At 32.8% G+C, this 14,649-nt stretch overlaps 1 protein-coding gene across 23 annotated transcripts in view; it reads left to right on the plus strand.

Annotated features, from left to right (window-relative positions):
• NCOR1 (nuclear receptor corepressor 1) overlaps window positions 1-14,649 on the plus strand; it is a 174,125-nt gene that overhangs the window by 68,410 nt on the left and 91,066 nt on the right. For 14 of the 23 annotated variants that reach the window (XM_023529976.1, XM_011359003.2, XM_011359004.2 and 11 more), the window contains exons 6-14: window positions 81-194; window positions 5,107-5,163; window positions 5,645-5,697; window positions 6,031-6,057; window positions 8,103-8,169; window positions 10,332-10,504; window positions 11,372-11,462; window positions 13,170-13,348; window positions 13,872-13,926. In XM_023529976.1, coding sequence (XP_023385744.1) covers window positions 81-194; window positions 5,107-5,163; window positions 5,645-5,697; window positions 6,031-6,057; window positions 8,103-8,169; window positions 10,332-10,504; window positions 11,372-11,462; window positions 13,170-13,348; window positions 13,872-13,926 — 816 coding nt within the window. The remainder of the gene's footprint in view (window positions 1-80; window positions 195-5,106; window positions 5,164-5,644; window positions 5,698-6,030; window positions 6,058-8,102; window positions 8,170-10,331; window positions 10,505-11,371; window positions 11,463-13,169; window positions 13,349-13,871; window positions 13,927-14,649) is intronic. The other 9 variants (XM_011359005.2, XM_011359008.2, XM_011359013.2 and 6 more) reach the window with 1 other exon arrangement.

The following is a 14,649-nucleotide window of genomic DNA, read 5'->3' on the forward strand; positions in this document are numbered from 1 at the left end:
TATATGTTATGTCTGGAGATTAATTACTGATGGGGGCGATATGCAGCAGATGCCTGACTCTTCCTTTTTGGATCTTTTAGCAACAACTTGAAGAAGAAGCAGCTAAACCTCCTGAGCCCGAGAAGCCTGTGTCTCCTCCTCCCGTGGAGCAGAAACACCGCAGTATTGTCCAAATTATTTATGATGAGAATCGGGTAAGCTCACGCCATGCCATTTCTGATGGCACAGGCCTTTAAAACCATTTAACTGTGTCATTTTTAGTTTTCAGTGTGTTCTCTTGTGATGTTAGTTGTATTAAAACCTGGCTTCTGTTATAATAATATTCTTAAACATTGAGGCTTGGTGGTTTTTTCCTTATAGATTGAAGAAAAGTTGACAGTTGTGTCTTAAATTATTATGTATCGTACAAATATTATTTAATGAGAGTATAACTTTATCAGCTGAATCTCTCCTATTTAAATACTGACCAGCAAGTTTGTAGCAAATAATACAAAACAGCTATTCTATAGTTTATTACTTTATTTTAATGTAATAAATGCCAAATACTGTTACCATTCTGGTAGAGATGGGTCATTGAATGTGGAAATGACTTGCATTATCTGCTTCAGATTTGATAGCTGGGCTGTGGTTTGAATCTTAGTTATAAAGTATGAGGCCACTGACCTTTAGGTAGACTTTGCTTTTTTAGGTTTATTAAAATAACTTCTTTTTTTTTTTTATACTCACAATTATAAGTGTCCATGGATTTAGGAAAGCTAGGCCTCAGCTCTTTTAATAATTTTGAGATGTCAAAGGTAGTTTTTGAAGCCAGCTTGGAACTAGCAGTTAAAAGGAAACTGATTTCACCTTAATATGAAGAAAACTTTCCAATGGAGCTGCTTAACACTGGGCTTCTAGAAGTCCCCAGTCCAAAAAAAAAAATAATATGCTTTAAGTATTGTAGGAGAGAATAGGCTTATTAGCTAAAGATGGTCATAAGGTAGAAGTTGGGATTCCTTTGATTTATTTGCTTTGTAGTGACTGGAGCTTTAAGAATCTGTACATCTTACACAGGCAGCCTATAACTTTATAATAGCCCAGATCCTGAAGGAAATTGGCCTTAAGAAAAGCAACTGTGAATTAGTCAATAAACATTTATAGGAATGATCTTGGACTCAGATATACATGTATGTGTGTGTATAGATAGTTGAAAGTCATCAGATATATAACAATTAAGATAGGTGTCACGCAGGTAACATGGGCATTAATGTTATTTTCTTGGCTGAGTTAAAAATTAGTCCATTTATTGAATAGACAGAGCCATGTAAAGGAAGATTGATCCAGTGAGGGTGAAGGGGGCAGTAAGAGAAATGAGTGATGAGGACTGCCTCATGATACGCCTAGAGGGGCAGTGCTCTTTGGTCATGCAGGGATGTGACCTGGGGTGGACAAGTGCTCCCTTACTTAAGAAGCCAGGAGTGTGGAGTTTTATGTGAAATTTCCTGCTTTTAAAAAAATGCTCTGTGGAACAGTAAAATGCTTTTGTAGGCTAATGCGCTTCTTGGCCAATTTGTGACCATAAGGATAAAGTAAATAGAGATTAGAACTGATAACAATGGGAAAGAATTCTGTAAAATAAAATGTTGAATTCTTTCTTAGTATTAGTTAATTTTCAAATAAATTGAATTCAATGATATTTATTAATCGATTGAATTTCTTAATTAGCCTTGTCTTACAGGCCTTATAAACAGTTCCAGCATTAGTGAATTCTGTGGTTACCCGACTAGGATGTGAGGACTGAAAGCTATCGAATAGGATTTGATAGAGAATTTAATTTGTGTTTAATTTTTGTATGTATATGTTTTCATTAATTAGTATGGTAAATGTTTCTTGATGCCCATCAACAAAACTGAAACTTCCTTTCAGACCTCTTTTTTCCATTTTAACATTTACATATTTAGTTTGTCGTGTGGTCTGTGAAAAATATAAGAACATCCAAACTTGAAATCTGTTTTAGTATTAGAGTTACAGTGAGGATTATTTTCACCTCACAGTACTGTAGGAATTATCTTTTAAAAAACAAATTATTTTTGTATACCCTGCTACTAGCTATCTGCAGTGGTTGTACTTGTGCAGTTATAGAATTGTAATAAAGGTTCCCGGATGGGAAGTGATGAGAGCACAACTGAGTCTGGAGCACAGGCTTTCTTAGGACTAACTTTTCAATGTTATTTCTGCCTCACCATGCTGCCTTTTGTAAGGCCTTCCCTCTTTTTTGAACTTTTTGTAATGAATGAATGACCTTATCTGTTTCCACACCATAGGCAAGGAGAGATGATGACAAACATATATCCCTTGTTCCTTGTTTGGCTGCAGTCTACAATGGTTGGGAATTAAGCCAAATGTGGCTTAAGAGAGAGGAGTCATTTTCTTGTGTAAGGCATCTTTCTTTTATTTAGAAAGTTAGTGGGAGGAAGAAAACTTCCCAAAAGTGACTGTTAAAGTTGGCTTCCTGAGAGAAAAATTGCCTTGCATCATATTTAAACTTCAGACTAACATTCATTAGTCTCTAAACAGACTCTTCTCTTGGACTGTTTTTAACAGTTCAATTTGCTGTTTCACTTCCTAGTTTTGGATTCTAAAAATATTTATAAATGCTCTAATTTCAGAATTACAATATGTATAGGGAAGGGAGTTCGCATACTGTAGTTTTCAAAATTTTGATTGAATGATTTACAAGTTAATGTAACATCAAAACAAAGAAAAGAATTGACAGTGGAGAATATACTTGGTGCCAGCAGCCTCAAGTCAGCTATGCCAGTGTCCTGGGAATTATCTCTTTCTCTTTGCCACTATAGATTTAGCTAATCAGCAAAGAGCATCAGTTCTACTTCCTAAATATTGGTCTGTTCCATTGCTTCTCCTTTGGCAGTAGTTTAATTTGAGCCCTCATCTCTTACACAGATAGTGAGTTTCCTTCCTTCAGCCTTTTTTCTTTCTAACCCATCCTTCATATTTGGGTCCTTTGACGTGATTTTCCAAGTAAAACCATTTGATGATTTCCCACTTTCTACAGAGTAGCCCAAACTTTTTATCAATGCTTGCATGCCTTACTTGCCTGGCCCTTGGCCTGATGATGCTCCTTTCTTAGTGATATCCTTCCAGAACGGTTCTTGAATGTTCACTTGAAGCTGTTAGAACTTTTACTCCATGTTGTTGCCCCTGCATTCAGGTGTCCCTATGTCTTGTCTTTCTTGTCTGTCTCTTGCCTATTGAGTACACTTGTACTTTAAGACCCAGCTCCGATATCATTTTCCCTATGAAACCTTTCAAGACCTCTTCTCCTCCTACTCCAGGAAAGACAGTCTTATTCATTGTTTTCTTAGTGTCAACATATGTTCGAGGAATTAGTTATTTCTATCTATAGACTTAGAATAAAAATTATAATATGGAAATATGAGGGTTTTAAATTAAATTTTTTTCTGCCAAACTGTTGGTTAATATGTTCTTAGCAATTAAGCCAACATGAAGTCAAATATTTAATAAAACTTTGCCAAACTTAAAAATTTGGGGTCTGCGAACCTCTTAAATACCAGCCTTTAAAATTAGCCCTGAAAAGGTAAGTCCCTTTACATAATAGGATACTAATAAATATTTGCCATAATTTTGTTCCCTTGTCTCTCAGTATTATTTATGTACAATTCCACTTAGCCTGCCTGTTCTTGGTATAGATTCTAATATAGAGTGCCTTGAGAAAGCATATTTAAAAACTGGTGAGTGTTGGGTCTAGAGAGCATTAGTTGCAAGTGCTAGGTATTTCCAAATTTATCATCTGTGATATTTTTGTTATTTAATATATGCCTAAAGCTAATAAATTAGAATTTTGTTATAATTTTGGCTTCTTGAGATTAATAGTGATCTTAGAGCAGTTGTTCTCAACCAGAGACTTTTTGATTGTCATAACTTGGGGAAAGAGTGGAGTGCTACTGGCATATAGTGAGAAGAGGCCAGGGATGCTGCTAAATATTCTACAATGCGTAGGACAGCCCCCACAACAAAGAAATATCTGGCCCCAAATTTTAATAGTACCAAGGTTGACAAATACTGCCTTAAAACTATCTATAGAAATAGAATTTGCTATGCAAGTTAATGTTTCTTGAAGTTTGGAACGCACTATTTTGTGCTTCCCAAGCTGGGTAAATATGGTTCTTTTCACATAATATGTACTAAATAAATTTTCGACTGATTGATTATGATCAGTAAATGAGATGAAAAGGAGAATATTTATTTTAAGGGAATGTCGGGAAATACTGATTTATAACCATTCCCATTTGTGTGCCACTTCAGAAGCCCTGGAGAGTTTGCCAGCCACAGATGCAGTGAGGTGAGGGTCTGCCCCAGGCAGTGAGCCATTGTTATTAATGAGAATGTGTTGGGAGCAAGAGAGAGATTTGAGAACTACTGAGACATTTGCTAGTCATATAATTCCAGTTTAAACATCTTTAGTATTGAATTTTGTTATATTTCATTTGTCTATTAAAAGAAGTTTGCTGTTGGATAGCACTTTGACCTAGATTATTTTCCTTTTGAAAATGGCATGTAAACATATATAATTCAGCATTTACTACTGAATACTTTTGAGTTATTCAAACTAGTTGTTTCCTCTGTTGTTTGGGTTATTACTAAGGTTTTATTTAGCTAGAAAGTAAGCTTATTATAAGCTGGTTTCCAAAGAGATCAACTTGTTTTACTACAGTAAAGATGGGCAACTTTACAGTGCTTTATGTATTTAAATTTCATTAAAGATATATGAGATGAAGTATTCATAATGTTTGAGGGATTCATTTCTAATTGTAGATGTTTCCTCTCCTTAGAATCTTAATATGTGTTTGCTTTTAAGAACTTACCAATTCTTTAGGTAGTACTTTCAATACAAGTGTTAAGCTTTGACTGAATTTGGTTAGGAAACTGAAAATAGAGTATTTTGGCCTTTCATATGAAAGAAGAATATTTGGAAATATGAATAAGTTAACTGTAGAGTTGTCTTTAGGTAAATATTAAATTGGTGGTGATTTTGCACTTAGGTAATATAAATTTTAATTATACAATATAATAATGTCTTTGTAGAAAAAAGCAGAAGAAGCTCATAAAATATTTGAAGGTCTTGGCCCAAAAGTTGAATTAGTAAGTAAAAAATTTCTTTTTTTGTTTTTATTGCTTTTTTGTAATAATTTTTCTTGGGGTAAGATGGAATACAATCTGTTTATTTTGGGGGTGAGAGGAATGTAGCTGAGCAGTAAATTTGTGATAAAGTTTAAAATAATAGTGCATGAGCGAAGTAAGAACAAAATAAAGCTCTTTGAATTATTCTGTTAGGATGATGATGGTGCTTAATCTTCCTTTGCCTTTAAAATTAAAAATCTGTGAATAAATGTATTTATTATGGTATGCATTGGATTTATAAACTTTCTTACAGGAGTGGCATAATCAGGAGATGGGATAGAGTTATTCAGGAAACCCAAAAGTCTGGAGGTTTTGGTAGGGCATATATTGTGTAGACCCATTATTACTTTATCTGGGCTTACGTTAAAATATAAATTTGTTTTTGTCTCTTCTTAGACTTATGTACAACATTTTATATATAAACATTTGATTTATTTTATAGCCACTCTATAACCAGCCATCAGATACCAAGGTGTACCATGAGAACATCAAGACGTAAGTATTCATCATTTTTGGAGTTCTTCAGTTAAAGACCATATATTCTATAAAGAGATCATTTTTATGTTATCTGCTGACATATTATTATAATGTAGTGTAGGTGTGTTTTAGATTTGTGTAATTTGCTGCCATTTTACTATATGTTATCTTCCTCTGGCTTCTTGGGGGTTGGGGTAACAGCTTTGAGTTTCCGAGGCCAAAAAATGAAATAAATTATTGCGTAAAACTAGCTGGTTTTATAATCTGCTAGTAAAAAAGGTGGATACTTAACATTGAAATGGCTTACCTTGAGGCTTGAATTTTTTGCCTCCTGTTTTGTCTTTTTTTCAGTGGAGTACCTGCAAGGCGCATGATGAAGTAAGATAATGAAGCTTTTTCATTTAAGACTAGTGATGACACCGTCCCCCACCAAGCCACATCTGCCATTGCAAAGTAGAAGTGCCACGGATCATTTTATCATTATTCAAAATCCTATTCTAGGGAAATCCCTTCCATGACTCTTGCTAATGACGGTATTTGTAGACCCTTCTGCCATTTAATGTCCTGGTGCCTTGGAAGCGCTCAGTCACCTCACCTGGGTGAAGAGACTGCTCCAGAATGTAGTTTGCTTAGCCTTGCTCATCCTAGATACCAGGCCTTTATGGATGCGGATTTTGGAATAAGAAAATAAATGGAAAGGAAAACCTAATTTCTTAATCTGATTGAAGTAAGAGAGGAGGCTAGATAGGTATCTTTTTTTTTAAACTATCATACTTTAAGAGTTTTAGGTGAATTATTCTTAGTTTGTGACAAAAATGTGATATTTTATACTTTATATGTTTTATTAAGTATAAACAGAACATAGTTATTTACTAGTACAGTTACTAATAAGCACATTGCTATATATATCTTTTTTAAAAAAATTTCTTACTGAGAGTGTGTGCAGTAGTTGACTACTTTGCAGAACTGGTGGCAAATATAATTTGCATGGTAGTATGCATGAAAAAAATTGAAATTTAAATAATTTTAACTTTTGTTAAGAAAGTGGTTTATAATAAAAGTCATATACTTAGAACTTTTCTGTTAGATGCTACTGTGGTCTTGACAACCCTTAGGAGTAGGTTAGGCAAATTCATATAAAATATACTTTATTTTGGAACTGTTTAGCTGTTCTAACATATTTTAAAAGAATAGCTGATAAAATCTAGTTAGCTACTTTTAATGATTTTTTTTTTTCACAAAGTCTTCACAAAGTTATGTTTGTGTTCTGTCTTTTTCCCCCTAGTACTAGCTGGAGAGCAGCTCTGATTTATGTCATGTTATCTATAATGCTTAGCACACTGACCTGAGCTGGGTTACTGACTGGCTGACTTCTTCATTTAAATTCTTAGGAAACATTTTAAATTATATTTATTGATTGTCATTTGCTTTTGAGTACTACATAATTACAATTAGAGCAAACTGAATATATGGTAACGCTTCTACTGTTTGTGTGAAATTCTTTGTGAAATATCATTTACTCAGCTGCATGCACCCATTATGAATCATTCAGTAGCTGTTCTTTCATCACCATCATTTGCTTTGTTTGAAATAGCAAATGTACCTTTTAATAATTCTTTTCATGTCTTGGCTACTTTTCCATATAGCCAGCTCCCGATTGTCCTTGCTTATTTGAGTGGAGCCAGTGTCACTGTTAGTCCTGAGTGGCAGATAATCCAAAAAATTACTTCTACTTGCTTGGCTTTGTATTTATATTTGAATAATCAGCTTGAAATCCTTTCTGGAAGTAGGTGGGGTATAAATATTTCTATTTGAACCTGCATGTCATTGTTTTTGAAGATCACAATGCTTCATTTTAAAAAGTGAAACTGTTAAGATATAAGAGAAGTTTTCCTGCCTTGTCACATTGCCCTCCATTACTTCTTAGAGTCGATTGTGTTATTTCTGTGACTGAAGAAAATCTGTTTAAAGTAGAATTCACTTCTTTATGTTGATATACATTCTATAGAAGGGAGGTCAGCACCAATCCTGAGGTAGAGAGGTAACTTTAAAAGCTTTTCCTTCTCTTCTACCTCCTCTCCTCCAGAGTGTACAAAGATGTTTATGTCACCAGAGTTCTTAAGAAGAATCAGATAATAACTGTGTAATTATAATTAGAAAATAATATTTGCCTTATAATTAGATGTGATACTTGAAAACAAACTATTTGTATAAAGTCTTGCTGTAGAATGGGAGGAATTTTAGTTAGTTCTAATTATTGCAAGTCTTATTTTTCAGGGCGAAAAAAATTAGGATTAACTGATTACATCATATATTCTTAAGTGATCTTTGCTTGTTTTTCAGTGTCTCTGAAAAATAAAAGTAAATGCATTATTAAACTGTGCTTTTTCTTAATGTCATACAACCATATTTTTCTCTTCTAGAAACCAGGTGATGAGGAAAAAACTCATTTTATTTTTTAAAAGAAGAAATCATGCAAGAAAACAAAGGGTGAGGTCCTATCCTTGTTAACTGAAATTTGTATAGTTTTCCCATTCGTGCTCATGTAGGCATTCACTTTCCCATTATAATGAAAATGGTTCTTGATTATATTTGAGAAAGGTGCTGATTTAGAAAGTAATTATAGATGACTTAAATGTAAATCTAGTTCTAGCAACACTTTGATAGCATAATTCACATTTAATATTATTATCAAATTAATTTCTTTGGTTGTCTGTGTATAACATTTTAATCTAGCCAAAACAAAGAAAATGGTGAGTAGTTAAAAAATATGATAGAAAAATAGGATGATCTATCTACATTAGTCTCTTAACCCTCAAACAAATGTTGGTAAGTTATGGTCATGCCGATTGGATACTACTGTTCGCTCATTAGAAATTGGGTTAGCTGAAGTGTAGCTTTTTCAAATTCAAATAGTTTTTCATATTTATTATATGACTTGCAGTCCAAAAGTTTTATGGTTATAATTATCATGGAAATTAAGTTTTAGAAAATATAATGCTACTATTCTTATTTTCATAACATACTAATTTTAGATAAACTGTTGATTCATTTAAATTTAGTCATTTAGTAAATAAATGCTGTTCTTTAATTCACATCAAAAATGAACTTTGTCCCTTATATTTAATGACCTGACAGTTAATGAATTGTAAAGCTCAAGACTCAGCAGCTTTTATTTGTCATGTAACTTTTAATGTTATAATTTGCCAATCTGATCCTTCAGTCTTGAATTTTTTTTTGCCAAGAACATACAAATATTAAATAAGAAATTAGCTAAAGTATTTTCTTTTCAATAATTTTGTTATAATTGTGGTAATTGCTAAATTTGCTATCTGGTGATGCACAAATTTTGTTTTTGTACTTCATAGAGTATTTAGTTAATTATAAAGGTTATATGTTCACTGATTTGTTTAATATTTATTGGCTGTTTACTTTGTCTCACTAATCATTCTACAAAGATGAGCAAGATAGCTATCTGATTTTAGCCCTTAGGGAGCCCCAGATGGAGCCCCTTAGGTGTAATTGGGGACAGATAAGTAAGCATTCTTCTGGGGGAAGCCAGGGCCAGGTCTTACACAACCCAGGAGGCCACCTGGAATACTTTGGATTAGATCCTGAGGGCATCTATTAAGTGTTTGAATTGAGGAAGTGAAATGTTCAGGTTTGTATTTTAAGAATTTGCATCTGTCTACACCATTAAGAACACAATGGGGGGAGACATTTAGGAAGCTCTTAGTTTAATCTAGTTGAGGGTTTGGTGTTGGCTGTACTGAGGTAGCAGCAGAGGTGGAAAAAAAGGGAAGGATAAAACACAGGAGTTGAAAAGAACGATTGAAAAGTAAGGTGGGGGTTGAGGGGTGGTCTGTATGGAGTGTGAGGAGGATAGTATTCTTTAATGCCACTTTTCTTGAGGTGACCAGTGTTAACAGTTTTTCGTGAGTCCACAAATTTTTTTATCAGTGTGTCATCAGACATGTACACAGTTTCCTACGCGGGAGGGTTCTTTTGTATTTATAAAATAAGATCATATTTTACTCATTTTTCTATAGTATTCTTGATTTCATGTCATTCACTGGATTTATTTTTATCATAAAGTATACAACCAATTTCTAGACTTTTCTAGACGGTCAAAAATGTAATATAGCATTATTTATAATGACAGCTGCAAGTTAACTGAAACCAACAGCAGAGGAATGGTTAAAGTGTGTTTTCTCTGACAGTTTGGAAGGATAACAACAAAATGTTTACTTGGTTGCCTTTGGGTGATTGGGATTATGAACTATCTATGTGATTCTGTTTTTAATTTTACATTGCTTTTGACAATGAAGACATGTAGTCTTATCAGAAATATAATAAAAGCAGCTAGTCAGCTACATGTAGTAGCTTATCAGTTCGTTTATTAATTGTATGGCCTTAATGTTAACTTAAAAAGTTGCACCAGAATATGCTCTGTATGTGTTGAGCTTTCATAGGAAATAGAACTCTGTTTCTCTCTCTTTCAGATCAAGGACAGCTTTTCATTCACAATTGAGTCTTAGGCCAAATGTACTTCTTTCTGACTTAGCCTTAAGAAGTAGCAGTTACTTTAAAGTATTACGTTTGTCAGAATCACAGTTTCGTTTAATTATTAATTTGCTGCGGGTATTTAATAGGAACAAAAAATCTGCCAACGTTATGATCAACTCATGGAGGCATGGGAGAAAAAAGTGGACAGAATAGAAAATAATCCTCGAAGGAAAGCTAAAGAAAGCAAAACAAGAGAGTACTATGAAAAGCAGTTTCCAGAAATTCGAAAACAAAGAGAACAGCAAGAAAGATTTCAGCGGTAAGTAGTTTGGTGTTTAATGACTATGCTGTTTTTTTTGAATCACACTTTTCATCTTTTACAATATTTTATTGTTACCTAAATCTGTTCATTAAGAAAGTTCATAAAGAACTTTTATTTTGAATATAAAACTTCATTATCACCTAGCAAAGATTACGTCTTAGTGAATTTAATATTTTTTTATATTTAATCATGCTGTTGAATCTAAATTTAAGCAAATATTTTGAAATTCTTCAGTTCTTGAAAATACCCATTTCTTTGGAAATGACAGTTAATAAGAATAGACTTGAATATCTCTTAGTCCTTCATTACCTACCAACATAAACAATATTAAATTGGTTGCTAATTAAGAAATTCTTTGATATTAATAGGTAGTTTTTTTATGTTTTACTTTTAAAGAACAAATATTTTGCAAAAGGAAAAACTTTAGTTTTCTTCTCTGCTATCCCATGTAAGAGTCTTGTAAGCCTCTTTAATCATGATTTTTTGTGAGAGATGATGGTTTTATTTTTTTCCCTCTTAAAATGTTTGATGTATTTTTCTAAGCCTGCAATTCTCTACTCTGGAAGGCAGGCAAAAGATTGGTATTTGAAATGGAAATGGCACAAATAACTGGTTTTTCTAGAAGTTTCCCATAAGTAGTTCTGCCATTTGAATTTGGACATGTAAACTTTAAGTCTTAATCTCAGCATTGAAGTTATTAATTTTGTAGATGACTCAAAGTACTTCAAAGTACTTAATACCATTTTAAGTTTCTTCTCTGACTTCTAGTTGGTTAAAAAGATCTTATTTAGAAAAGTAACATATTTATATGTCTCTTTTATAAATGGCTTTTAAATATATTTATAAATTCTTCCTCAAATTTAGAGTTGGGCAGAGGGGAGCTGGTCTTTCAGCCACCATTGCTAGGAGTGAGCATGAGATTTCTGAAATTATTGATGGGCTCTCTGAGCAGGAGGTAAGAAAATTAATTAATTTAATTCAAGTTAAATCATTAATTATTCAGGAATTTTGGCCTCATACCCCAAGAACTAAGGGTTTATTTGTATGTAAATGAGGGAACATTTAGGAAGTTTAAACTGTTTCAAAGACTGGCCAGCCATTCAAGGTTTTAAAGAAGGCAGTCATATGATTGTACTGGTATTTTACAGATATGACTTTGGCAACAGAGAGGCATGGAAAGAGATGAAGAGGCTGTTAGGATAAAAATAAGGACCTGAGTCAGAATGTATAGGAGGGGACTGATAGGGTAGATTAATAGATGGTAGAATAGACAGGACAAGATGGATGGATGAAGTGTGGGGGTGGGAAGGAAGAGAAATGGAAAGTGACTCCCTGGTTTCTAGGTCACAAGACTGAGCTGGTGGTGCCATATTTCATATTTCATAAAATAGTGAAAGAGTGTGTATTTTGCAGATATTTGTATTTGATGGGGTCTCCAAAGGGTGCTCTCTAACCAGGTGAGCCTGGGAGAGAGATAGAATGTGATATTAATAAATCAATATGAATAAGAATGGATTTCAGTCTCTAACACTGAATCTTCTTAGCTATGTTCATACTGTATCTTAAAGTTGGTCCAAAGCTCTCTATTGAGTTTTGCTAATTTTGATTTTATAACATGGCTTTTTAAAACCTTATCTCTGCATTCTGAAGGTCTTGCTTATTCGAGTGAGGTTGTCCCTTAAATAATGATCAAAGACAATTATTACATTGCAATGCATTTCAAAATCTGGCCATCATCCCTGCAGTGATGACTAAATCTGTATTAAATTTCTTTGCTTGATTTTTTTTTTTTTTTAATTTCATGAAAGCATCTAAAACTAGTATCAGTTGTGATTTCAAGCTAATGTGTCAGTCCCAAATAGTACTTTGGTGTTCAAACTAATTGAGAGTACCCCATAAAATTATAGACTTTGTAAAGATTTGTAAGACAATATTCATGTCTTTGAAGAAAAGTTTTAGGGAAAACCTAGCCTTGTACTGGGGTCAATACTTGTAATTTTAGTAAAAGTTTTTTCATGGAAGTTTGCACTTCTAAACTTTAACAAATTAAGCTTTGTGAAAAATAAATTGTATAGATATAACAAAGTTTTAGTTGAAATTTTAGGGATAATAGTTTTAAATTTTCAATGGAAAGAGTAAGATTAGCAAGGAATATTTAATATATCAGTGAGTTTAGTTAATTTAAAATCAATAACCTTATGATTTTGGTGCTGCTTTGCTTATTTTTCTATTTATTCTCTAAAATGGCATTAAGATTTGTTCTCTAAAATGTTGTTAAGACTTTTAAAAATGAGACTAAATATAATTAAAATGCTTTATAAGGTCATTACTTCAATGAACTCGACATTACTTTGTATCCTCTAGGTCTAAAATTCCATTATCCAAAGTATCAGCTTTGTTTAAAAAACTCTTCTCAAATTCTAGTAGTGGATTGTAAAAAAATTAGCATGTTTAATCTCTCCTTCTGTAATTCATTGAATGAATTTTTATTAGATATATGAATAATTACTATATGTTAGATGTAATAGTGTACACTGCTATTGTCATTAAACTCTATATGTGTTTGTTTTAGTGTATATTAAAATAGTTGGTCTGTGGCCCTCTTTAAATTTTATTTTATGTAAATGCATCTTTTTGTTGTTGTTTGTTTGTTTTTTTGCAGAATAATGAGAAACAAATGCGGCAGCTCTCTGTGATCCCGCCTATGATGTTTGATGCAGAACAAAGACGGGTCAAGTTTATTAACATGAATGGGCTTATGGAGGACCCTATGAAAGTTTATAAAGATAGGCAGTTTATGAATGTTTGGACTGACCATGAGAAGGAGATCTTTAAGGACAAGTAATTTAAATTTTAAATTATTATCTAATAGAAGCTTACATAAGTTACTAAAAAGTATTTGGCATTTACTTGTAAATTGAACTATTTTCCAAAAAGTTGGCCCCATTTTGGCATTTGAATGGTTATTCTGGGAAGTAGAGATTATAGATTTGACATGATCTTCCTATAAGTTTATAGGTGGAAATGTAGGTGACAGACACGAACTGGGGTTAATAGTCATGTTAAGAGTGGTAGTGAAATTTGGGTGGTGTCTCAGTCACCTTGGGGTGCTTTTTAAAAGTATAGATTTCTGTCTTCTAATGTAGACCAGTCCAGTCAGTTCCTGGTGGATGGTGCACAGTAATCTGTGCCTTTTAAAAGACTCCAGTGATTTTATAGTCATTCCTCAGATTGTCAGCTAGGAACCACTGGGAATTAGTATGTACATAATATTTCTATTATCAAGGTTTTTTTCTCTCCTCTTTTTGAGTTGTTAAAATATTTGTGTATATGTGTATATGTTGTTGTTGTTATTTTTAAACAGGTTTATCCAGCATCCAAAAAACTTTGGACTAATTGCATCTTACTTGGAAAGGAAGGTAAGAAATGGTTCACATTGAGAATGTTTATAAGTTTGTGATGATCACTACTTTGAAATTTTTGTGCTCTAATACCCAAAAATAGTTAAAATAGAACTGATTTTTGCAAAAGGCTTGCTGCAGAAAAGATTCTCCTGCGACTAGTATAGTGACATTTACAATTATATGATCTCAAATCTTACGTACAGACTAATTTTCAAGGTTAATGAAAAATGACCTGATATTGTATTTCCCTAAAACACATAGATTGCAATGCTATTTGAACTTTATTAAATTTCTAATTATAATATTAATGTCCTGATTTTCCCTGAAATTTTTGTACAGTGGATTGAATAATATTTTTGAGCGAAATATTTAAAGAGACATTTTGAATGGTTACACATACGCAGTAAGAAAGGGAATTTAGTTACTGGTTAACAAGACATTGTTTAGATGTTTCTGATAGTTCCTGGTATATTTTATGTAATTTGGATTAAAACAACTGTAATGTCCAATTGTAGACTATATATATGTGTGTGTGTGTGTGTGTGTGTGTGTTTGTGTGTGTATATGTAGACTATATATAATATATAAATAGACTATATAATAGTAGACTATAATATATTATATATATATTCTAGAGCCTAGATATGCTTTAAAATGCTAGTCCTGTGTCTTTCTCCTCAATTTATACTTTGAGAATACCAGATGTTTTCCTTGAAAGTATTATTTGACTTTTAAAAA

This window comes from Pteropus vampyrus, unplaced genomic scaffold (genome assembly GCF_000151845.1).
Source record: "Pteropus vampyrus isolate Shadow unplaced genomic scaffold, Pvam_2.0 Scaffold44, whole genome shotgun sequence".
Lineage (NCBI taxonomy): Eukaryota > Metazoa > Chordata > Mammalia > Chiroptera > Pteropodidae > Pteropus > Pteropus vampyrus.